Source organism: Panthera pardus, unplaced genomic scaffold (genome assembly GCF_024362965.1).
Source record: "Panthera pardus isolate Hobbes unplaced genomic scaffold, ASM2436296v1 HiC_scaffold_6, whole genome shotgun sequence".
NCBI lineage: Eukaryota > Metazoa > Chordata > Mammalia > Carnivora > Felidae > Panthera > Panthera pardus.
The window spans coordinates 76,832,138-76,857,736 of NW_026526991.1; the positions used below are offsets into that span (position 1 = coordinate 76,832,138).

Here is a 25,599-nt window from a genome sequence, read left to right on the forward strand (position 1 = left end):
AGGATAAAATATCCATATAAGTCTTTAAGACATAACACTTAGTTTGTACATTAATCACTAAAACTCAAATAATCTCATATTAGTAAACAGTTCACTGTCTATGGGGTATGGCATAATCTTTATCTTCTACACAGGGTAACAAAGACTAATGTATTTAGCATCTGGGCACATAACACAAATGGGTAAGGATACCAGTCTACAACAGTATGAATTATTTACTTGTGGCAAATTGGAGAATTATTGTTTTTAAATGTCAAAGCTCAAAAACATTGTGTGGATCAAATAAAACTTTGAGCCACTGATTTGAGGTTTGTTCTGAAATTGTTTTATCCATTCATTCACAAGGAATTATTAAGCCCCTACGTGGGACTCCATACAGTATACATGGCACACTGCTAAGTACTTGGGAATTTTTTAGAAAGTCCTGATGATCACTTTCAGTGGAATCTCATTTTCTTTCAACTGCACTATTCTTTTCAGTTCCTATGACCTCAAGGTCTTTCATATGGTCAGGTCTCACTTCCCCCTGCAGGTTTCCTTTGAACACTTATTTACAACCGTAATTAAATGAAAGTTCATGCAATGTCCTCCTTGTTTAGCATTTGTCTTCCCTACTATTCTCAAAGCCTCTGGAAAGCAAGGGCCATGACTGTCCCATTCATTTCTATAGGTCCTCTGCACACAGTATCAAACACTTAATACAATCTCAATTAATAATCCCTTCCAAGGAGTCAAAGAGAGAGCAGACAAGTAAAATGGTGACTGACAAGTTTGGCTGGGGGCCCTGTTACTGCAACAGGTGTAGGAAGGTCAAGGAGGGCTTGCTAGAACAATGATCTCCAAACTTTTTGATGGCACATCCCTCTCAGTATGAAAACTGGGCATTACACCTCCAAGTATGTATGGATGCATGGATGCATGTATATATGCATAAGTTAAATGCATTAAATACAAGTATTGTTGCACTAAAATACATACTGTGAAATACTAAAATAGAACTTAATATGGTGTGAGGTACAGACAAAATACTATTTTTGAGGGATCAGTGTGATTCAATCTGCTTTGTTTTTTAAAATCTTGGTTAAATAGTTCATGGTATAGCCATTTGAAAGAGCAGATCTAAGTCAGTGTACTTCCATATGTGGTTTTAATGGTTATTTCTAGCTGAGAAAAATTCATTATTTTAAAAGGAAGAACTACATCATTAGCTGCACTTACTAAATCATGATATACATTTTTAAATCCATCTACCAATTATGCAAAAGTTTTCCTTGAAATTCTTCTAGTATATTTCTATCTGCCTTGATGTCTTGGAAAGTGTTACTGTTTTTTTGTTTTTTGTTTTTAATTTGGTCTAAACCCTACTATAACTATCTCAAAGATTTTAAAATAAGGCAAAAAGGATCTTGTATTTAAGTCTGAATTGGTATGCAGAAATAGTTATTTTTTATTTTTATTTTAGAGAGGGACAGAGATAGAACGTGACCAGGGCAGAAGGGCAGCGGGAGAGAGAAAGAGAATGCCAAACAGCCCGACACAGGGCTCGATCCCACAATCGTGAGATCATGACCTGAGCCAAAACCAAGAGTTGGATACTTAACCAACTGAGCCACCCACGCACACCAGAAATAGTTTTTTTAAGTAAATAAAATAAATAAAAGACGCACTAATATCTATCTTGCTGAGGACACAATAATGGAAATATTTCCAAAGAGTCCCTCCAAAAATGCTCTGTCCATCACGTACTTTTTCCCTTTGCTGATTGCAGTTACTTTCTCACTCATTCAAATGTTACCCTTACCTCAGAAGGACAGGTTGTGCTTAGTTTTTCAAATATATCTGCTAGGTAAGAACCTGCTAAATATGTACAGACACTTCTCTTCACATGGAGGATTAGCAAATGGGGAACATTTGTGTTTTGTTTTTTTTTTTGTAAAAGAAAAGGATATAAAGGGCTTTAGTCTGCAAACTTGTTTAAGTACTGTGTCATTACATAATCTACAAATATGATGCTTATGATGATTTGTCACCCAGTATTACCAGAATTCCATTACATTATCTAACATATGTAATCATCACAATTATATAACTTAATGTAATCCCGGTCTTTTTTAACCAGCCATGCCTAAAATTCCATGGGCAGAAAGGAGACCAGTGATTCTTCCAACACTTCGAAGACTTCTGGGTAAGACTGATTCTTCTCCTCATCTCTTCCATTGGATGCTCTATTTAACACTTTCAGTATCCTGGGCTTTAAGCACCTGTGAGCATAAATTTGATCAACAAAATCCATGACCTCCAGCAGCACCCAGTTTAGCCAGGGACAGACATGAATGCATCCAGAACCATCTGAGATTTGAGGAGGATTTGCTTAGTTCTCTTTGTTGGGGTAGGGCTCTTTCCAGGAGTAGAGACATGAGAGCCAGGTGACGTAGTGACTATTCTAATCCTATGAGGGAAGACCTCTCCTTATCTTCCAGTCAATGAAATGGCAACACACAACTGTCACTGGTCACTTGGGTAAATTCCTTTACCTAACATTTTTTTTCATTAGTTTTAGCTCAGTTCAACAATCGAAGTGTAAGCATGGGTTCTGTGCTGAGCGAAAAGCTGGGGATTAAAATGAGTAAAATAATTCCTGGCCTCAGGAAATCAGTCAGTTGGGTAGAGAAGCAAGATAACAGTCAATTGCAAAATATGGTGCTGACAGATCTAACGACAAGGTGCTTCAGGAGCCCAGAGGAGAGAAATGCAGCTGGAAAGAAAAGTTTACTGGAAGACTGGTAGTTGAGTGGTGTCTTAAAGGAGCACAAGTAACACTAAAAGTATTTTTTTTCTGTTTAAAACAAAGCCTGTACAATGTATAGCCATTTCTTGCCTCAATACTCACACTGCTTCAGTATTTTATTGCTGAAATATATAACAAACTTCATGGTTGGGTAAATTTTAGACATTTTTGCATAAATATAGATATTAAAACAGCCTTTTTCAAAGCTACTGCATTTCAGGTAGTCAAACTATTGAATTAGCTAGTGGCTAGTACTCCAGATACAGACCTGGTTCTTCTGAGGAAAGACACTACTTCCTTGACAATTTTCTATGATGAAAAGGCAATGACAAACTCAAACAGGGAATGGGAATACTAATTTGGAAAAGGAGTGCCAAATGTAGCACCATCAGACACCTTAAGTCTGAAGCTAAATGAGCTCAAAGTCATAAACACTCCATTCCATAGAGCCCTCAAAGTGGCCATGACCATGAGTTGAGACTGTGCTCATCAGAATTGGCCTAGAAGTTGTCAATCATCACAGAAGAGACTCAATGTATACAATAATCAGAAAGAAGAAAAATAAATTAAGGAACAGATATACTAGTGATCATTTTACAGCAATAATTTTATACCTATTTCAATTCTTTAAAAGTTTTATTTATTTATTTTGAGAGAGAGCGTGAGCAGGGGAAGGGCAGAGAGAGAGGGAGAGAGAGAGAATCCCAAGCAGGCTCCGCACTGTCAGTGCTGAGCCCGATGTGGGGCTCAACATGAGGCTCAAACTCATGAACCTGATTTCATGACCTGAGTCCAAACCATGAGTCAGCTGTTTAACCAACTGAGCCACCCAGGTGCCTCTTCCAATTTTTTAAAGAGGGAAAACAAGGGGCGCCTGGGTGGCTCAGTCAGTTAAGTGTCCGAATCTTGATTTTGGCTCATGTCATAATCTCATGGTTCCTGAGACAGGGTTTGTGCAGTCAGCATGGAGTCGGGTTGAGATTCTCTGTCCCCCTCTCTCTCTCTGCCCCTTCCCTGTTCATGTTTTCTCTCTCTCATTCTCTCTAAAAATAAATTAATTTTTTTAAAAAAGGAGGGAAAACTAGCTTTATAGAAAATGCTACACTGCCAACCCTGAGATCAGCTTACTCTTTAAGGGAGCTACACCTTTCCTTTTTTTTTTTTTTTAATATTTATTCATTTTTGAAAGAGTGTGTGAGCAGGGGAGGGGCAGAGAGAGGGGGACAGAGAACGGAAGGGGGCTCTGTGCTGACAGCAGTGAGCCAGATATGGGGCTCGAACTCAGAAACTGTGAGATCATGACCTGAGCTGAAGTCAGATGCTCAACCAACTGACCAACCCAGATGCCTGGGAGCTACACCTTTTTCTAATGAACAGAAAGAACATATCTTCATTATTACCTTTGGCAAAAAGACGACTACACACACATACACACACCAGTAGAATTGAAGGTCCTCGTTTCCTGAGTAGTTGTGTGTCGTTTCAAAAAATTTTAATGTCGGGGCACCCGGGTGGCTCAGTCGGTTAAGCATCCAACTTTGGCTCAGGTCATGATCTCACAGTTGTGAGTTCAAGCCCCGCAGTGGGCTCTGTGCTGACAGCTCAGAACCTGGAGCCTGCCTCAGATTCTGTCTCTCTCTCTCTCTCTCTCTCTCTCTGCCCCTTCCCTGCTCATGCTCTGTCTCTCAAAAATAAACGTTAAAAAAATTTTTAAAAAAATTTAATGTTTGACAGTTAAGCAAGCAGGTTGAATTTATAGTGTAGCTGTTAATGTATTATTGCCATAATTTAACATAACTACCAAAACATAAACATCAAGGTCAATCATCCTGAAGTTTTCTTTCCAGAACATAGTTAAACCCCCAAACAAGCAGACTGGCTTGACTTTGTTCTCTTGTTCAATTTAAGTTTTGCACCACTTCACTCATCTCACTAGAAGATGAACAAGGAAAATGCCTCTACCATTCACCGAGTCAATTTGGTTACTATCCCTTATCCATAAATGGCCAAGTCCAAACTGCCTTAGAATCAATCATTAGCAGACCTTCAGATTACTTCCAACACATTATCTGATCCCTATCACATCCTTCAAGATCTGACTCAAATTCACTGCCTCCTTATTAATCCCACACTGTGACATCTCCTATAGAAGAATTTCACATCTCTTTCACAAAAGCTACTTGCCTTGTGTATCTTCCCCTAACATTATGAACTTTTTTTTAAAACAATCACTCCAAAATAAACCTGTTTCTCTAACAGAACACTGGGGTTGGAAAGGACTTTAGATGTCATCTAATTCTTACTACACAACAGACAAATCTTCTCTACATTTCTGATTACTATTTGAATACCACCATTGATAAGAAAATGGCTCTTAAATACACTATTCCACTCATAAAAAGTCAAATTATTAGGACATCCATCCTTAAGTTTTTATTGTACCATCCAAACACAAAATAATAGTTATGTTAGCTACTATTATTTTACTTAGGACAGGTTTATCTTCTCTACCAGATTATAATTTGAGTAATTTTATATTAGTTTATTTTTAATTATAAGGCCATTGTTAATTATTTAAAATCTACAGACAAGAGGTGCCTGGCTGGCTCAGTTGGTAGAGCGTGCAACTCTTGATTTCAGGTTCCACAATGGGTGTACAGATTACTTAAAAATAAAATCTTAAAAAAAAAAATTAAAAATTAAAATCTACAGACAAGTTGTAAGTAAAACAAAAGTGATTCTAAAATCTAATAGCAACAAACAAGTCTGTGTTTGGGGTTAATTCTTTAGTATTTTTTTCTATGTATTATATAAAACGCAACTCAGCACAGCATATACAACATGTATGCATACTGTGTTTCATTGTGAGCACTGTTCTACATTTTTTTGAAAACAGGCTTTTAATATTTGTACAACATACAATCTCATGACTAGGTCATAATTCATGTAGCCATTTCCCTGTTGTGGAACATACCTGTAGTTTCCCATTTCTCTCCATTCCACAGGAGCACCTGACGTGATGTGATAAATCATTCACAGAATCACTAGGTAACTTAACTACTGGTAGATTTCTAAAACTGGGACTGTGGGATCAAAGAATACGAATATTTTTAGCACTAATGATACACGTACCAGGTGTGTTCTCGCTTGCTTTACTCCCGTTTCAGAGTTTCTGCTTCACAGGACATTCTGAATAGGTTGATAAGTCAAATGACCTCTGTGTTCCACAACCACATCTGATGGGACCATGGGTAAGTGCCAACCCAGAATTTACCATCAGAGTCTCTCTCCAAGGCATCAGTAGTTGGGACTTTGTTTCTGCTGGGCACTGGGCCTAGAAAGTGGTATAATCGAGACTTGGGGTGGCCCTGCTTTCCGCCATCCAGAGATGCAGAAGAGGTCATCTGAGGGAGATAAAGTGTAAGTATGTTGGCTCCAGGCTCCTCTGAGGCCTGGATAAGTGTACTGTGCCTTGTTTCTATACAACCCTTTTTTAAGTTAGAGTGGGATTCTTCTATCCTTTGTAACAAAATGTTCCCTAAGATAATGCATATTATCAAATTATTTTCCAAAAAGTTTTATCAATTTACACTTTCATCTGAAGTGACACTGTCATCTGAAATAAATAAGGGTGCCAATCCAAAATACAACCATTCAGGAAATTTTTGCCAGTGCAATAAAGGAATATTTATTTTGTGTATTTCTTTGATTGCCAGTTATATAAAACTTTCTTTTCATGTACTAGTTATTTGTGTTTCTTTCTTTTGGAAATGTCTGTTCATGTTCTTTGACAATTACTCACTACCTATGGGCTTCTTAAAGATAGTAAAACTTAGTAATTCTCTCTCCATCTCTTTGGAATCTTATTTCTCTACCTCCTCAGCTATTGCAGTATTTAAGTCTCCTAGGTTGTTTTGTTTTTGTTTTTGCTTAGGTTAAATTTTCTAGTCAAAGAAAACTGAGCATAAAAGCTACGAATATAGGATTGAAGCCAAAATGGATTGGGGTTTTAACCCCAGTTTATCATTTAATTATTAGCAAACTTGAAAATAGTATTTATCTCATAACAAGTTTTATTTGTTCAACGGGGATAAATTCCATTTATCTCAACTGTGTGCTAAAGATTAAATGAAATGATGGGGCACCTGGATGGTTCAGTTGGTTAAGTGTCCAACTCTTGATTTTGCCTCAAGTCAAGACCTTACAGTTCATGGGTTCAAGCCCTGTATCAGGATTTGAGCTGACACATGGAGCCTGCTTGGGATTCTCTCTCTCTGCCCTTCCCCCGCTTGTGTTCTCCCTCTCTCAAAATAAATAAACTTAAAAAAGAAAAAAAAAGATTAAATGAGATGATGAATACACTTTGCATTGTTTGACACACACAGAAAAGCACTAAAAGTTGGAACAATGCAGTAACAGTAATTGTACTGTAAATGCATTTAAACTTGCTTGAACTAATGTGCTTTGCAGACATAGAAAACAGCTATGTAGAAGCAGCACAAACACAGGTTCCATAGCTTAAGTTGTTTGAGCAATTTGATCCCAATGCTCATGTGCCCTGTCGTAGGTGTGAGATAGAGATCACGAACCTGCTGAGCCCTCATATTTCATGCAGAATGGCCCTCAAATGCAAGCAAAGTAATTATTTCATCTCCTACCCAGAGCAAAGCAGTAGCAATCTCTTCCAAACCTGGGAACAAACAAAACACACACTAGGTTAAACTCAATGAAAGAGTTGATCTCCAAAGCAATGCCTTCCTAAGCAAATTCTCAAGGACTTTTTTTTTTTTTTTTTTTTTTTTTGCTCTGTGCAAGTTTTACTCTGTGCTGATTTTAGTGTCTAAATATCAAGAGTAAGATGTGACAACTATATTGTGATGACGATGATAGGAGGAGAAAAATTCTGCCCACCTCGGATGAAGAAGATGATGAAGATAAAGATGCAAAAGAACAATTTAGGCTGTCTTGGATATTATTCCTTCCAGTGTTTCCATCACTTAAACTGTCAGTTATATTTCTAGACTACAAAACTGAAGATCTACTCTCAGAATATCTAAAACTATTCAAAGTTCTTCATTCTTTACAGGATAGAGTAAAAACTTCTACGCAAGCCAAGACCTCCACTCTCAAATCCCAACCCTACCTCAGCTCACATTCTGCACTCAGCTTTCTAGGCCTATCTGCCTCCCTGCTTTTGCTGCCTCAGACCAGAATTCCCAGCCCACTCCACCTGCATGGTCAATTATCTGCTCCTCTGTCCCTGGTATACCTCCTCCATCACCAACCACAATGAATGCAATAGATTGGTTAACAGATTATTGACTGAGCACCTGTGAGCACAGACCATGTCTAATCAAGTTCTTCATCCAGAATCTAGCAAGGCCAAATAAGCACGCAAAAAGCGTTCTTTTGGAGGTAATGGGTATGTTTATGGCACAGATTGTGGCAACGATTTCACAACTGTATACTTATCTCCAAACCTCAAGTTGTATATATGTACAGCTCTATGTCAATTGTACCTCAATAAAGTCTTTTTTATTTTTTTAATTTCTGTAAATGTTTAATTTTGAGAGACAGAGACACAGACAGAGTGCAAGTGGAGGAGGGCAGAGAGAGAGAGGGAGACATAGAATCCGAAGCAGGCTCCAGGCTCTGAGCTGTCAGCACAGAGCCTAATGCAGAACTTGAACCCACAAACCGTGAGATCATGACCTGAGCCAAAGTCAGACGCTCAACTGACTGACCACCCAGGCATCACTCAGTAAAGCCTTTCTTAAACAACAAAAGTGTTTGTTGAATAAATGAATGTGAGAGATGAATGAATGAATATATGTGAGGGGTGAGAATGATGGGAGAGATCAAAGAGAAATGTACTCTATAGAGAGAAGTACTCCTGGGCTTTCACTGCTAAACAGAAGCAAATATTTCAACATTGATGGGATTATTACCAATGCCTCTTAGAGAATATCACAACTATCACCATCATCTTTAGCACTAAATGGGGTTTTCAATATTACCTCCTTTAATATTCATGATAATTCCCTAAGTTCTAACTAATGGGGGAAGGGGTTTCAAGAAGTTAAGTAACTTGCCTAGAAACTTCCACATAGCCAGTATGAGAGATGGCAGAAAATCTAGGCTGCTTGTGCTCTAAACCACTGTACTGAATGCCTTCCCATGCTAACAAAGTAAACTCTGACTTTGGAAAAGACAACATGCAGTGTGCTTTTGGAGCACTACATGACCATGATATGATCCTGATAGGCTTTCCTCAATTTTCTCCTGAATGAAGTGGGGATAACACACCCCCACTCCACTGAATTGTTCTGGATTTAAAAAAAAAATTTTTTTTAAATGTTTATTCTTGAGAGAGACAGACAGACAGAGCATGAGTGGGCGAGAGGCAGAGAGAGAGAGAGAGGGAGACACAGAATCCCAGGCAGGCTCCAGGCTCTGAGCTATCAGCACAGAGCCCGAAGTGAGGCTCGAACTCACGAACCCTGAGATCATGACCCAAGCGGAAGTCGGACATTTAAATGACTGAGTCACCCAGGCGCCCCATGCTGGCTGGCTTCTTATCATTTGTGTCTCAGCTTCATGAGACCTCCCCAGATAAACATTTCCTGATAAACCAATCTGAAGTTTGCTGCACTAAAATCCCTCAACACATCAAGGTTTTGTCTTCACATTCTCGTCACTAGTTGAAATTAACATTGTTCATTTATTATCTATCTCCCCCTCTACTATTTTCCACTAAAGTCCTTGCCCTTTGTGTTCTGTGCCCTATCCTCCACACTTGCAATACTGCCTAGCAGAGAGTAAGTGCTCAATAAATGTTTGATAACTGAATGCAAAGTTAAAAATGATGACAGTAACACAAAGAAAGAAAGAATCAATAGGCAGCAGGATGGTTCTGGGCAAGGGGAAGCAAGTGGTTGGGGTGGTGGGAAGCTGAGGAAAGGAAGACCAGGTAAGTAATCCCAGGTTCTATGGCTCCAGCAATGTTCAAAGAGGATGCATTAGCTCACATCAGAAATATACTATCCAGACGACAAGTGTGCCCTCGAGTGGAACTATATTTGTCATTCAGGCTGTCTTTCCCCACCTGCTCTGGGCTCCACAATCACTAAGCAACATTCCGATCCTTACTTTCCTTCTGCTACAGATACGGATGTGAGGAAGCGAACATGCAAACTAAAAAACACAAACATCTAGTTGGCTTGGAAGTTACAGTTCTCATTTAAATGCCTAAAGTTCTCAAAAAGCTGTATCTGTTTCTTATGACCTTGGTTACTAAGGAATCATCTTTCAAAGCTGCTCTTCCTCTGGGCATACTGAAAATTGCACCTGTGAGATGTTAGGGTGACACCCCAATGTTCTGCTCCTCATAAGGCTAACAATGTAGGAAGTCAGCTGATTTTACCCTGTATCTTTGCATTCAACATGTAACGCTCAACATTAGCTGTTTCTGCAACCGAGTTTTGTGACCCTGGATATGTGGCTTAATGTTTATGGGCCTCAGATTCTTCTCTATAAAATGAGAGCTGTAAAACAAGATGATCATGACAGATCCTCAAAATAGGTGGCAAGATGTGAAAATTATGTGAAAGTATGTGCAAATACACATCTAGCAATATATACTAGGGATCAAAAAAATCCAATATATTCCATCTGTTTGCCTTATGGAAATACACCTTGTCTCATGACTTTATTAATCTGAACACAGGACCAGAAAATTGGTATGAATGAATGAATGAATAAATAAATAAAAACACAGGATTTAAACAGAGAAGGAGGAAGCAAAGGAAGGAAGGAAAGAAAACAACTCCTTAGAAGGGAAGTCAGTAACTGAACACATTTGTTACAAAAGAACAATTAGCCTCAGAGTGGGGGTTATTTGTAAAATATGGAACTTTTCTAAGAGTAAGGTATTGCTAGACACCCTCAACACAGCTCCATCAAAGCCATTCCCAGATCTGAAGTGGTCACACAAAACCATTCCAAGGATGGGCTGCTGCCTCCATAGACCCATTCATTCCCAATTCATACAAAGTTTGCCTTTTTACTCTACAGAAGCACAGAAGCTGTTACAAGCACAGAAGAGGAAGCATCTCAGAAGCAGAGCAGCTGATAATCAAAACTATGGCACACTCAGAGAAAAATCCTGCCAAATGCAACCACTTTTGAGCCGTGGCTTTTGGGTGACCTTACATCATTCACATACCCACTTTCGAGGCTTCCCATCCTGTAGTTCTATATCTAACACAAATACAAAATTTTACTGGTGCATAAAATCAATTCATTCTATGCATTTCTTAAGACCATGACAGTATGGGAGTGTTGGAGAGGATAAAAGAGGAAAAACTTCAGTACATCTATTTTTAAATGTCATGTAACCTGCAAACAGCTTCAACACTGAAAACATGTGAACACAGCATCAGTAATGACAGCCTCTGCAGTTTCTCTTCCACTTCAAATCCCTAGTGTTCCATCAGCTGAGGCAGCTCAAGGCCCAAATGCGCCAAAACGGCCCAAAAGAATTCACTTCAAAGAATGGATTCTAAACCTGTACTTCAAAAGCAAAGAGACTCAGTTGAGAAGTTAGAAAGAATGTGGCAATAAAATAAAGGAGGAAAAAATGTAAGCATCTAAGTGCTATTTATTAGCTCTGTAGTCTACCTGTCCAAATAGAGGTGAAGTCAGGCAGCATCCCAGCATATATTATGGAAGCAGCAGAAAGACGTGCCTGCCCCTGAACCAGAAGTGAGTTGATTTGCTGTCTATTCAGACCGTTATGGGTTTGAATCAGAACAAGCACTTTATTCAGAGTTTCCGATTCGTCATCCATTTAATACTTTTATAAGAAGTAACTGCAAATGGGGGCTAACAAATCTTATAAACTTGCCATTTAGTGAAACCTTAAGCTATACTGAAGGACTGAAAAGCATCACACCATCAGAGTTTGAAAAGTTGGAAGGTAGCGCAGAAATCAGGGAAACCTCACACCTCTTCCCACCCTCAGGCAAGGACGGTGAGAACCAGAAGGCAAGGCTTGGCAGCAGACCCAAGAAGGGAGTACAGTCTGAACTCATTACCACAAGACTGTGGACACCATTTATGAATGGAAGCAAACACCTCAGCCCCGGTGATAAGAAACAGCAGGTCCAAACACCACCGCCCTGTGAGCGACCTCGCGATCTGGGGTCATGCACCCCTGCCCTTCGGGTGTGCTGGTAGGAATCTCCAAGTTCTCTGGGAGTGTCCCAGCCACCAGCCCCTCTTCAGTAATTTAGAAAGTGCAGCCCTAAGTTTCTTGTCAGTGGCTGGCAGAAGAGAATTTTCAACACATTTGAACACACTCGTGGCTTTATTAATTATTACTCAAAAAACCCAGTAAGGGGTGATAGTAACACATATGCTTATAAGTGAAAATAAATGACCCAAGTGCCTGCCAACACCCATAAAACGCTGACATGAATCCCCACTTAAAGAAAACCGGTCTTAGAACTTTAACTCAGTAACAATAAAAATGGTGAAGACGTTCACAAACACTAGAGAACTTGAGAAGTGCACAGATTTATCCAGCCCATCGCACCGGTTGAGGTAACCACACCCCAGGCACATGGAGGTTCAAACCCTTCACACTCATTTACTCAAAGCCTCTTCTAGGTTTTTAAGGTAAAGTAACTAAAACAACACGAATACCCTAAAAACAGACACTTTTATATTATTTCATCCCCCCCCAACTTACATTGCTTGTAGGTGTTTTTATGGGTGAAAATTTCACCCCAATAATACAAGATTAGCTTAAAATTTCTTGCACGTGCTCCTAACGAAAATTTCAGGCAGACAGGCATCTGTTAATTATTGAAAAAGATGCTTTTTAGAGCTAGTATGTATCTCATTTAATTTTTCATAGTAAAAACAATAATACTGTATATAGATCAGTAAATGCAAAAGAATGTAAGAATTTTAAAGTCAACGACACTTAATACCAAGAACCCATAACTAGCAGTCAGGCCTAAAATCCTGTTCTTGAAGTAAGACCAGGAGTCCTTGACCAACACAAGGTTATCTAATTTTATACTATCATTTAAAAAAGAAAACCAAACAAGATTCGGTCTAATAGCAATGACCTTTCCTAGCTCTCTGGGCAGCCAGTGACCCACTGACATGAATATCTAAGATGACAGCAAAACAGTGCAATTAAAAGGACTCATGCTGCATAAGCAAAAAGCTTTTCTTTGCAACCCTTCCTATATCAAATAAAAATGGCAGACCTAGCCAGACTCGCAGAGCCCTGGTGCTATGGTTTAAATGACAGAAAAACACAAAAGGAGTATCTAGAGTACAGACAGCACTCTTTTTGTTTCTCACTTTTATATTTTAGGGCACTGTTTTGGGGAAGGGGATACAATGCTGCTTTACAAAGGACAGAGAACTCCCTTGTTTGAGCTACCAACCTCTTATAGCCACACAGAAAAATGTCAGTCATCCATTTGTTAGCACCAAAATCTCCTTCGACTGCTTACAATATGCACCACACATTTTAAGGGGATGTTGAACCAGAAAAACAAAGGAAGCCCTTGAAAAAGAAACCGATCTCCGAGCTTTGCCCCTGCCCTTATCACAGTGCCTGCATGCCTGCCGTTAAAGCACTGTCACATTGTTTCCACATGGTCAGGCCCTTGAAACTTGTGTAAAAGCATTGCAAAATAAAACTGCATCAACATCGCATTTCAAAACATGAGCTAGTAATGGTAGGGCGGTCATGTAGGTTAGAATAATTATTAATTAAATCATAACCTACAAACGCCCCTGACCTGAGACATTTTCTCATTTGACGAACAGGCATAGAACACGTTGTAGCCATGGGCGTATTTCAAAAAGAACATCGGTGTAATTCACTCTTAGAAACCGCTAAAAATGATTGTCTCTTTGCCACTTTCAGGGGTCATAACATAATTTCACAGGCACAAAAAATTTTAACTGATTAAAAAAATAATTCATTTTCCCACCGACCGGATATTGTGTAGGCATAATTGAGCTGCTTAAATTCAATACAACAGAACACGCTGGAGATTTGTTCCAGAAGAGCTTACAGCTCCCTTTCCTTGGACCACATGGAGATACTGCCCCACACCAAACGTAGTACAAACTGGATACACAGTACTAGGCTTACTTACCTTATAAAAGCTGAATTTTTTCCTCTTGATTAGAAGTCACAAATGGTTTAAGTAAAACTCCCTTCATTTGTTCTTCCAGCGAGCCAAATCTAGCTTCCCATTAACCCAGTCCATTGCAGATAATTTCACACAGCACACGCTTCCCAGTTCCCAGCCCAGCAAGGATAATCACATTCCAGTGGGGAGTGAACAGATGGTGGATTCCATGGTAACCAGCCCTCCTAAGGCGATTGGTAGAAGTGTGTGACTACAGCTTATTGGGTAACAATCACTGTCTTTGTGCTCCAGCCTTGCAAATCCTAAAGGAAGCAACATATAGCCACTCACATGCGCAAGGGCTTGCCTAGCAGGTGTTTGGCTATTTAAACAAGGCGATGCAGGCCAATTAAAAGCTTTTCCGAGAATCTACTCCTGGTGATTCAAAGTCCTAACATTTCAGATAGTGTCCACTGCTCATTCAGGGAGAAAGGTCACAAGAGGCTTAACTTGACAAATAGAAAATAACACTTGAAACTTAACCTGAAAATTCAAGATAAAGCATTCTAGAAATCTATGCTGTGGCAGCAAATCATTTTCTGATTTGCAATCCATGTGAGAAGTAAAACTGGTTTTGTATTTAGATTTTTTAAACAAATAGGACTTTTAAAATCTGTAAAACTACCTTAGTTTGAAAATAAGTTTTCAAAACCAGTTGTTTTACAAATGTGCATGTAATCATTTTTTAAAAATTTGTATACATTCATTTTTACTATATTTGTGGATTTCAGGTTGGAGGCATGGCTGTTGAATTTAAATTTTCCATTAGAGCCTTACCAAGTTATGGGATGGAAATCTCTTCATTATGTACTCTCTACAGGTTTGTTTCTGCAGCCACAAAAGTTAAATGCTGATTCAGCAGGAAAAGAGCTTTCCGTGAACGGGTGGTACTCAACGAATTAGAGAATAAGTCCTTGAAGGAGTAAAATGGCTGAAAACCAAATACTATTTCACACCAAAACCCACTATGAGAGGTAATGCACAAATCTAAAACAGATAAACTCAAATCACCCCAAAAATCTATCAGAAATAAATTTTTAGGGGCGCCTGGGTGGCTTGGTCGGTTAAGCATCTGACTTCAGCTCAGGTCATGATCTCACGGTCCGTGAGTTCGAGCCCCGCGTCGGGCTCTGTGTTGACAGCTCAGAGCCTGGAGCCTGTTTCAGATTCTGTGTCTCCCTCTCTCTGACCCTCCCCTGTTCATGCTCTGTCTCTCTCTGTCTCAAAAATAAATAAATGTTAAAAAAAAATTTTTTTTTAAAAGAAATAAATTTTTAAAAGATCAAAAAAAATCAAATAAATAATTAGGATAAGCCTAAGGTGAAAACAAAACAAAACTTGTAAGCTGTGACTAGATGTAGATATATTAATTACCTCCACAGTTATCTCCTATCTTAAATTTACGAGTTCTCTTCCAGGCATGAATATAAACGACACCAATATTGAAAGGAACCAGACAAAATTATTTGCAGATGATATGATTCTACCTGGAGAAAAATCAGAGAAATCAAGTAGGGTATTATTTATAGTACCAGAAGTTCAGTGAAATAGCCAAATATATCAATATAATACCTTTATAAGAGCAAAAAACTATCAGAATACCAATGAAAGGGGATTTCCTAACAATGGCAATGAATATACAATTCTCGGGAATATTATCAAGAAGTATGTGAGAACTACTTGGGTGGGGGGAAGAATGAACTCTTATCAGAAGGAGTAAAGGAAAACCTAGTATGTTGCTGAATACAAAGATCTATTTTAAAGATGCCAAGCTTTCCCAAATTACCACATAACCTAGTAGTAAAATTTCCAACGTACTTTAGAAAATAAATTTAACAAAGTAACTCTGATGTTTACTTGGATTTAAAAAGATGAAAATACCAAAGAAAATTCTATATGAGAAGAGTAATAATGGGCAAAATAACTATACCAAGTTTTAAAACATGTTATGAATATAATCTACTGATATGGCCCATATGTATAACTTCAGGAAAAACCTCTTTCCCATGGAGTTTCCTACTGAACATCTCTGCTTTGATGTTTAACAACTATCTCAAACATAAGCTCCCAAAACTCAACTTTTGATCGTCTCCCCAGACCTGCTCCTCTTGCATCATTCCTTGTTTTTGGAAATGGCAACTCCACTATTCCAAACTCAGGCTAAATGTCTGGGAGCCCATCTCTGACCCTTTTCTGACAACTTCACATCCAACCTGACAGCTCATGCCATGGGCTATTTCTTCCAATCTGGCCACTTCTTACCACCTGGTCTCTTTAATAACTTCCTAATTAAACTCTGCTTCCATCTCACCTCCTACAGGGCTATAAAACCTAAATGGATAATGTCAACTCTCTTCTCAAAACTGACTTTCCTGTTGCACTAAAAACGTCCCTTTCTAGAGGCACCTGGGTGGCTCAGTCAGTTAAGCGTCCAACTTCAGCTCAGGTCATAATCTCATGGTTCGTGGGTCCAAGCCCTGCTTCGGGCTCTGTGCTGACAGCTCAGATCCTGGAGCCTGCTTTGGATTCTGTGTCTCCATCGCTCTCTGCCTCTCCCCTGCTCATTCTCTGTCTCTCTCTCTCTCTCAAATATAAACAAACATTAAAAAAAAAAAAAGGTCCCATTCTATGCGATGGCTTAAAAAGCCTTAATAACCTGGGACCCAACCCCTTTACTCACCGAAATCCTCTCTCCTACAACCCTTTCCTGCCTTCCCCAAGCTCTTCAGGCAGTCTCACAGTTTGTCCTCTCCTCTGCACTTTCTCAGTAAGTGGGACTGTGATGGTGTTTACCACAGGCCAGTTATCTGTATGCATCTCCCCTGCCACCAGACTGTGAGCCAGCCCCTCAAAGCCAGGGACTGCCACTCTGGACTCTATGCTCCTAATGCCAGGCAAAGGTCCTTGTGTATAGTGAGCACTTATTAAATCTGCAATGAATAACAGCTTGCTGCAGAATTTTTTAGTCTAGTGCAAGTTTAGAGGCAACCTAAGAATCTAATAACAGATGAACGATTACACAAGAATGCGTACAACTTGATAGAATATCATGCAGTTATTAAAAATATGGTCGTGGGGCACCTGGGTGGCTCAGTCGGTTGAGCTGCCGACTTCGGCTCAGGTCACGATCTCGCGGTCCATGAGTTCGAGCCCCGCGTCGGGCTCTGTGCTGACAGCTCGGAGCCTGGAGCCTGTTTCCGATTCTGTGTCTCCCTCTCTCTGACCCCCCCCCCCCCCCCCCCCGTTCATGCTCTGCCTCTCTCTGTCTCAAAAATGAATAAACGTTAAAAAAAAAAAATTAAAAAAAAAAATATGGTCACAAAACCTATGTGGCATAAGGAGAATGTTGATGGCATTTTAATAACAATATACTATTGGGACACCTGGGTGGCTCAGTCGATTAATCAGCCAACTCTATTTTGGATCAGGACATGATCTCACATATCATGGGATTGAGCTCCTTGTCAGGCTCTGCACTGACAGTGCAAAGCCTGCTTGGGATTCGCGCACTGTGTCTCTCTCTGTCTCTCTCTCTGTCTCTCTCTCTGTCTCTCTCTCTGTGCCCCTCCCCGACTAATGTGTGTGCTCTCTCTGTGTGTGTGTCTCTTTCTCTCAAAATAAATAAATAAACATTTAAAAAAGTATATACTCTTTGCTGAGCCCCTAGTAGGTATCAGGTATTGTAATAAGCAGTTCACAGTATTTTATTTAAACCTCACAGGGATTATAAAGTAGACCTTACTATCCTCATTTTTTAGGTGTGGAAACAAAGACTTAGAAATTCAGTTCTGTGCCCTCTGTCTCACAGCTAAGATCTGAACTTCATTTGAGACCAAAGCTTGGCCCTAAGTCATTATTGCTACATTATCTTCTGGAAGTAAAGGGAAAAAAAAATAAATACATAACTAAATACTCACTATGAACAACTACATAAAAAAGAAAAGATACTTAGGAACTAAGGCCTAGGGTTACCTACTTCAAAATTCTAAGAGCAGTTGTGAGGAAGAAATATTGGTGATATTTTCCTTTCCTCTGTTTTCCAAAATTCTTGATGTCAAAAAGGATTACTCTCTAAAAATAATATTTACTCCTTCTACACATATTTTTCAATGGTGATTCTACTCTGTTCTTAGGTGGATCTACCAAGTAGCAAGACACAATAAAAAAATCTAGGAAGAACTTGACTCACAGTTTCTAGAGAATTGATTCCAAGGGCATTTACTGAGAAAGAAGAAAAAAATGGCAGATCCCAGAAAGGCATACAAGCGGCAGTGTCCTCTTCAGAGCCACGTGCACCTCTAGGGGTTCTGACATTGTCTACGTGATGGCACCTCCAGCCGCACTGTCCACCAATCTAGTAACAGGGCCTCCAAACGTAAGCATGTGACAAAGAGCCAACAATCCCGTAAAGATTTTCAAGGTGAAAAAGGGTTGGAAACAGGCTGGATAATTTACCTTCTTCAAATGCTGGGTGGGCAGCAACACTGCCCAGCATCCATCATAGTGGCCACTGTGCCGGCAAAACAGCGATCAAATAGCCTTGTGAGTATTTTTCTACCTCCCTTGGCTACTGAATGTACCTGGTTGCATCCATCCTTACTCAGCCTTTCTCTTTTTCTTAGCAAGAAGTTTTATCCAGGAAGATGCTGTAAGTCAGAGGTTCCCAAACTCTTTTTTTTTTTTCAATATATGAAGTTTATTGTCAAATTGGTTTCCATACAACACCCAGTGCTCATCCCAACAGGTGCCCTCCTCAATACCCATCACCCTCCCACCCCCCATCAACCCTCAGTTTGTTCTCAGTTTTTAAGAGTCTCTTATGCTTTGGCTCTCTTCCACTCTAACCTCTTTTTTTTTTTTTTTGAATCATGGAGTCCTTAGCTACTTCTCAATAACTTTTTTTTTCTTAATGTTTATTTATTTTTGAGAGAGACAGAGACAGAATGTGAGTGGGTTAGGGGCAGAGAGAGGGAGACACAGAATTCGAAGCAGGTTCCAGGCTCCGAGCTGTCAGCACAGAGCCCGACACGGAGCTCGAACTCATAAACTGTGAGATCATGACCTGAGCTGAAGTCGGCCGCTCAACCAACTGAGCCACCCAGGCGCCCCTCTCAGTAACATTTTCATGGCACTCCAGGCCAAGAGAAATCTCTAACAGGCTATTTTATTTTAAGTTCACTTATTTTGAGAGCGAGTGTGCACACATGCACACACACAACTTGGGGAGGGGCAGAGAGAGAGGGAGACAGAGAACCCCAGGCAGGCTCTGCGTTGTCAGCACAGAGCCCAATGCAGGGCTTGAACTTGCCAACCGTGAGATCATGACCCAAACTGAAGCCAAGAGTCAGATCCTCAACAGACAGCCACCCAGGTGCCCCTAACAGGCTCACTTATTAAGTAATTAGGTATAAACAACTGGCCACTCTGACTGGCGTGAGGTGGTATCTGAGTGTGGTTTTGATTTGTATTTCCCTGATAAGGAGCGACGTTGAACATCTTTTCATGTGCCTGTTGGCCATCCGGATGTCTTCTTTAGAGAAGTGTCTATTCATGTTTTCTGCCCATTTCTTCACTGGGTTATTTGTTTTTCGGGTGTGGAGTTTGATGAGCTCTTTATAGATTTTGGATACTAGCCCTTTGTCCGATGTGTCATTTGCAAATATCTTTTCCCATTCCGTTGGGTGCCTTTTAGTTTTGTTGGTTGTTTCCTTTGCTGTGCAGAAGCTTTTTATCTTCATAAGGTCCCAGTAATTCACTTTTGCTTTTAATTCCCTTGCTTTTGGGGATGTGCTGAGTAAGAGATTGCTACGGCTGAGGTCAGAGAGGTCTTTTCCTGCTTTCTCCTCTAAGGTTTTGATGGTTTCCTGTCTCACATTCAGGTCCTTTATCCATTTTGAGTTTATTTTTGTGAATGGTGTGAGAAAGTGGTCTAGTTTCAACCTTCTGCATGTTGCTGTCCAGTTCTCCCAGCACCATTTGTTAAAGAGACTGTCTTTTTTCCATTGGATGTTCTTTCCTGCTTTGTCAAAGATGAGTTGGCCATACGTTTGTGGGTCTAGTTCTGGGGTTTCTATTCTATTCCATTGGTCTATGTGTCTGTTTTTGTGCCAATACCATGCTGTCTTGATGATTACAGCTTTGTAGTAGAGGCTAAAGTCTGGGATTGTGATGCCTCCTGCTTTCCTCACGCCAGTCAGAGTGGCCAAAATGAAGAAATCAGGAGACTATGGATGCTGGAGAGGATGTGGAGAAACAGGAACCCTCTTGCACTGTTGGTGGGAATGCAAATTGGTGCAGCCGCTCTGGAAAGCAGTGTGGAGGTTCCTCAGAAAATTAAAAATAGACCTACCCTATGACCCAGCAATAGCACTGCTAGGAATTTACCCAAGGGATACAGGAGTACTGATGCATAGGGGCACTTGTACCCCAATGTTTATAGCAGCACTCTCAACAATAGCCAAATTATGGAAACAGCCTAAATGTCCATCAACTGATGAATGGATAAAGAAATTGTGGTTTATATACACAATGGAATACTACGTGGCAATGAGAAAAAATGAAATATGGCCTTTTGTAGCAACGTGGATGGAACTGGAGAGTGTGATGCTAAGTGAAATAAGCCATACAGAGAAAGACAGATACCATATGGTTTCACTCTTATGTGGATCCTGAGAAACGTAACAGAAACCCATGGGGGAGGGGAAGGAGGAAAAAAAAAAAAAAAGAGGTTAGGTATAAACAACTTTGTAACTATTTTTGACCCAGCAACTTACCACCATTTGAAAATGTAATATAAAACAGTTGCAAGAAAAATTAATATTTTTATTCCACTCTGAAATCATTACCATTACTGACTAATGGCATGTAGGTACTGGATGGGTTTGGGTCCTGCAAAACTTCTCACACCACAGGATCATATTAGACCTTGCCATCCTCATTTCTGTTCCACATTGATTTTTACCAGATACTTGCTTATTATCACGATAACCCGCCGAAACCCCAGCTCTGCAAAACTATGATGTCATCAAAAGAGTACAGTGTAATTCTAAAACAGAACCACCTACAGCTAATTGTTCCCACAGTGTTTAATAGATGTCCCTGTGTTTCCCTTGAAATTTTAAAATACCCTCCAGATAGCACCCCACTGAGCTGGTGGCACTGCCCCAGAGCACCTCGGCCTAGGCACATATTTTGTCAATAATGTCTTTAAGCCCTTAGTTTTCGCAGTGCCAGATGATGAAAAGACTCCCTAACTAGAAACTCAGAAGCCTGGACTAACTGCTTAGCCAGTGGTATGACATGGGCAGGCTGTTTTACCCTCCCTATCACGTGTGCTTCAGTCTCAAAATAAGGGAGCTAGAGTAAATCATCTCCCAAGTTCCCTTCTGCTCTCAAACACTAAGAATGAATGTTAGAGGAAGGAGGGTTCTTCCTCATTCTTACTGGTTTCAGGGGGAACAGAGAAAGGGCTAGAGCAGCCAGGACAAGTATTTATTTTCCAGAAGGAAATTCATACTAAAATTTAGGTGTGCTACGATGAAAGGCTGGAGCATGAGATGTTACTAGGCTACCAGGTGAGGTGGTGGTTACATCCCCCGTAGGGCACACTGTTGAGTGACGTTGACACCAGCACTGCTCTTTCTGTGTGCTGTTTCTACTCTTACCCAAACTCCTTCTGGACAAATGGATTGCATTATGAGGTGACTGGATATTGTCAGGCTGGGAGTGACTATGAAACAGACTCAGGTTACCTATCCTGCTTGGAGATCAAACTCATCATGTCAGCTTAAGAAGGACCAGACTAAACAACAGGGCTGACTAGGCACGGACACTGAAACACAAAATACAGTATTTGTAAACAGGTGATATTTTCTCAGACATTTACCTAGAATTTTGTATTCTTAACATTCTATAAGATTTGTTTTTAAATTTAACTTTTCTCTTTTGCAACTAGTTTTAAAGACATGATTTAGAAAAATGTATTTGCAGGGTAAAGAGTGCTTTATAGGCAAAAGAAAACAATGAAATAAGTGGAACTTTTCTGCCCAGTTTGCAGGGGGTTAATAAGATGATACAGTGACGAGTCTAGCCTGACATGATGGAAGCAATTTTTTTTTAACTGCCCATCATTCCTCTCTTGTGCTTAGCATTTCAGAGAAGTATTTCCCTTTCTGGGACATGCCCAGGTACCACACTATAAAGAAAACAAAAGTTGAGGAGGGTTAGTCTATGTTAGGGAGGCTTATATACTAGCCATCTTTCATCAAAGTCCAACCATTAGGACTTGACCTCAGATCTGCCAATGCCCATGGATTTTTTTTTAAGTAGGCTCCATACCCAATGTGGGGCTTGAACTGATAACCCTGAGATCAAGAGTTGCATGTTCTACCAACGGAGCCAGCCAAGAACCCCTAAGGGATGTTTTTGATTAAAATTGGAAGGATGATGTCTTAGTCCAGTGTGAATAACAGGATCCAATTCTTCACATCATTAGAGTATCTGTTACTGTCTTCGTTAGGGTAATAAACCCTCTCCTTACAGATCTTTAACACTGACTCTAAAACAGAGGTGGGAGGAAATTATACAAGCATCTGGGTCCTAGTCTGTTGCCATTCACATTCTTCCTTCTTACATTTTTTTTTTTCCAGGAAGTGACTCATCTAAATTGGAATCTAGATGTTTTAATTCTTCTTTCTTTGTTTAAGAAAATTCCTGAAATATATGAAAGCTGAAGACTCTTTGCAGGGAGTACATATATATATAACATAATATACATTTATGGTAATGTATTAATTAGTAAATGTGTTTAAGTTAAATGTTTATGAGACAGTGTGACAAGTGGAAAAATGGTTAAAAACAAAGACTGTTATGTAAACAAGACATTGGGCTCCACAATTTGCAAAGTTCCAACCTAAACTCTATAGACAAAAATGAGACACTGGTTCCTTTCTCTTGAGGAATCTTCAGCACGTTTGAGAAACAAAGACCTTTACCTCTGGTGCAGGGGCAGGAGCTGGTGAGGAGCTAACAAGATAAAACAGTGATAGATGGATGGTACTAGGCAAAGATACGCAAATATCATTCTGTAAAAATGATCAAAATGTCAACATTATGAACATTTTAAAAAAATTTTTTTAAACGTTTATTCATTTTTGAGAGACAGAGAGCACAAGCAGGGGTGGGACAGAGAGAGAGGGAGACACAGAATCCGAACCAGGCTCCAGGCTCTGAGCTGTCAACACAGAGCCTGACGTGGGGCTCGAACTCACGGCGAGATCATGACCTGAGCCAAAGTCAGACGCCCAAACAACTGAGCCACCCGGTGCCCCTGAACATTCTTTTAGAGGCTGAGATTGAGCCAGAATGGAAAAGAGAACTCAGGTTTGCGCTCGTAAAACTCAATGTTCAACAGTTATTACAGTTCAAAAAATAAATATCCTGAAAGACCAACACATGCAAACCCTTACTACCTTATTTTTGTTTTAACTGGAGTTAGTAGCATACAGTGTAGTATTGGTTTCAGGAGTAGAATTTAGTGATTCATCACTTATATAGAACACCTAGTGCTCATCCCACAAAGTACTCTCCTTAATGCCCATCACCCATTTAGCTCATCCACCCACCCACCTCCCCTCCAGCAACCCAAGTTTGTTCTCTATAGTTAAGAGTCTCTTACGGTTTACCTCCCTCTCTGTTTTTATCTTATTTTACTTTTCCTTCCCTTCTCCTAATGTTCATCTGTTTTGTTTCTTAAACTCCATAAGTTAAATCATATGGTATTTGTCTTTCTCTGACTTATTTCACTTAGCATAATACACTCTAATTGCATCCACATTGTTGTAAATGACAAGATTTTGTTCTTTTTGATGGCTGAGTAATACTCCATTGTATACCACATCTTCTTTATCCACTCATCAGTCAGTGGACATTTCGGCTCTTTCCATACATTGGCTATTATTGATAGTACTGCTATAAACATCGGGGTGCATATGCCTCTTTGAATCAGCACTCCTGTATCCTTTGGATAAATACCTAGTAGTGCAACTGCTGGATTATAGGGTAGTTCTATTTTTAATTTTTTGAGGAACCTCCATACTGTTTTTTAGAGTAGCTGCATCAGTTTGCATTCCCACCAGTGGTGCAAAAGAGTTTCCCTTTCTCTGCGTCTTTGCCAACATCTGTTGTTTCCTGAGCTGTTAATTTTAGCCATTCTGACAGGTGTGAGGTGGTATCTCATTATGGTTTTAATTTGTATTTCTCTGATGATGAGTGATGAGAAGCATCTTTTCATGTGTCTGTTAGCCATGGATGTCTTCTTTGGAAAAGTGTCTATTCATGTCTTCTGCCCATTTCTTCACTGGATTGTTTTTTGGGTGTTGAGTTTGATAAATTCTTTATAGATTTTAGATACTAATCTGATGTCATTTGCAAATATCTCCTCCCATTTCACTGGTTGCCTTTTAGTGTTGTTAACTGTTTTGTTCACTGTGCAGCAGCTTTTTATCTTGATGAGGTCCCAGTAGTTCATTTGTGCTTTTGTTTCCCTTGCCTCTGGATATATGCTTACTAAGTTGCTGTGGCCTAGGTCAAAGAGATTGCTGCCTGTTTTTTCCTCTAGGATTTTGATAGCTTCCTGTCTTAAATTTAGGACTTTCATCATTTTGAATTTATTTTTGCGTATGGTGTTCCAGTTTTATTCTTCTGCATGTAGCTGTCCAGTTTTCCCAACATCATTTGATGAAGAGACTTTTTTCCATTGGATATTCTTTCCTGTTTTGTCAAGGATTAGTTGGCTATACATTTCTCCATCAAGGATATTAGCCATGGGTCTTTTATATATGGTCTTTATGATGGTGAAGTATGTTCCTTCCATACCTACTTTCTTGAAGGTTTTTATGAAGAAAGAATGCTGTATGTAGTCAAATGTTTTTTCTGCATCTATTGAGAGGATCATATATTTCTTATCCTTTCCTTTATTAATGTGGTATATCATGTTGACTTATTTGTGGATATTGAACCACTCCTGCAGCCCAGGAATAAATCTTACTTGATCATGGTGAATATTTCTTTTAAAATATTACTGGATTCAATTTGCTAGTATCTTGTTGAGTATTTTTGCATCCATGTTCATCAGGGAAATTGGTCTGTAACTCTCCTTTTTAGGGGGTCTTTGTCTGGTTTTGGGATCAAGGTAATACTGGCTTCATAGAATGAATTTGGAAGTTTTCCTTTCATTTCTATTTTTTGGAACAGTTTCAAAAGAATACCTTTAAATGTTTGGTAGAATTCCCCTGGGAAGTCATGTTCCCAGGCTCTGGACTCCTGTTTGTTGGAAGATTTTTGATTACTGATTCAATTTCTTTACTGGTTATGGATCTGTTCAAATCTTCTATTTCTTCCTGTTTCAGTTTTGGTAGTTTATATGTTTCTAGGAATTTGTTCATCTCTTCCAGAGTGCCCAATTTGTATTTCTATGGTATTGGTTATGATCTCTCCTCTTTCATTCATGATTTTATTTATTTGGGTCCTTTTTCTTTCTGGTAAGTCTGGCTGGGGGTTATCAATTTTATTGATTCCTTCAAAGAACCA

General features: G+C 39.6%; 1 protein-coding gene across 9 annotated transcripts in view; it reads right to left on the reverse strand.

The window, feature by feature from the left end:
- FGD4 (FYVE, RhoGEF and PH domain containing 4) overlaps positions 1-25,599 on the reverse strand; it is a 245,328-nt gene that overhangs the window by 136,742 nt on the left and 82,987 nt on the right. For 2 of the 9 annotated variants that reach the window (XM_019452412.2, XM_019452413.2), the window contains exon 1: positions 13,975-14,187. The exons of 6 other annotated variants lie outside the window; for them this stretch is intronic. Coding sequence is in view for 1 of the 3 variants with exons in the window: in XM_053895521.1 (XP_053751496.1) it covers positions 12,540-12,645 (106 nt within the window). In the remaining 2 variants the exon portion in view is untranslated. Of the gene's footprint in view, positions 1-12,539; positions 12,646-13,974; positions 14,188-25,599 lie in introns of those variants that run through there. One more of the 9 variants, XM_053895521.1, reaches the window with a different exon arrangement.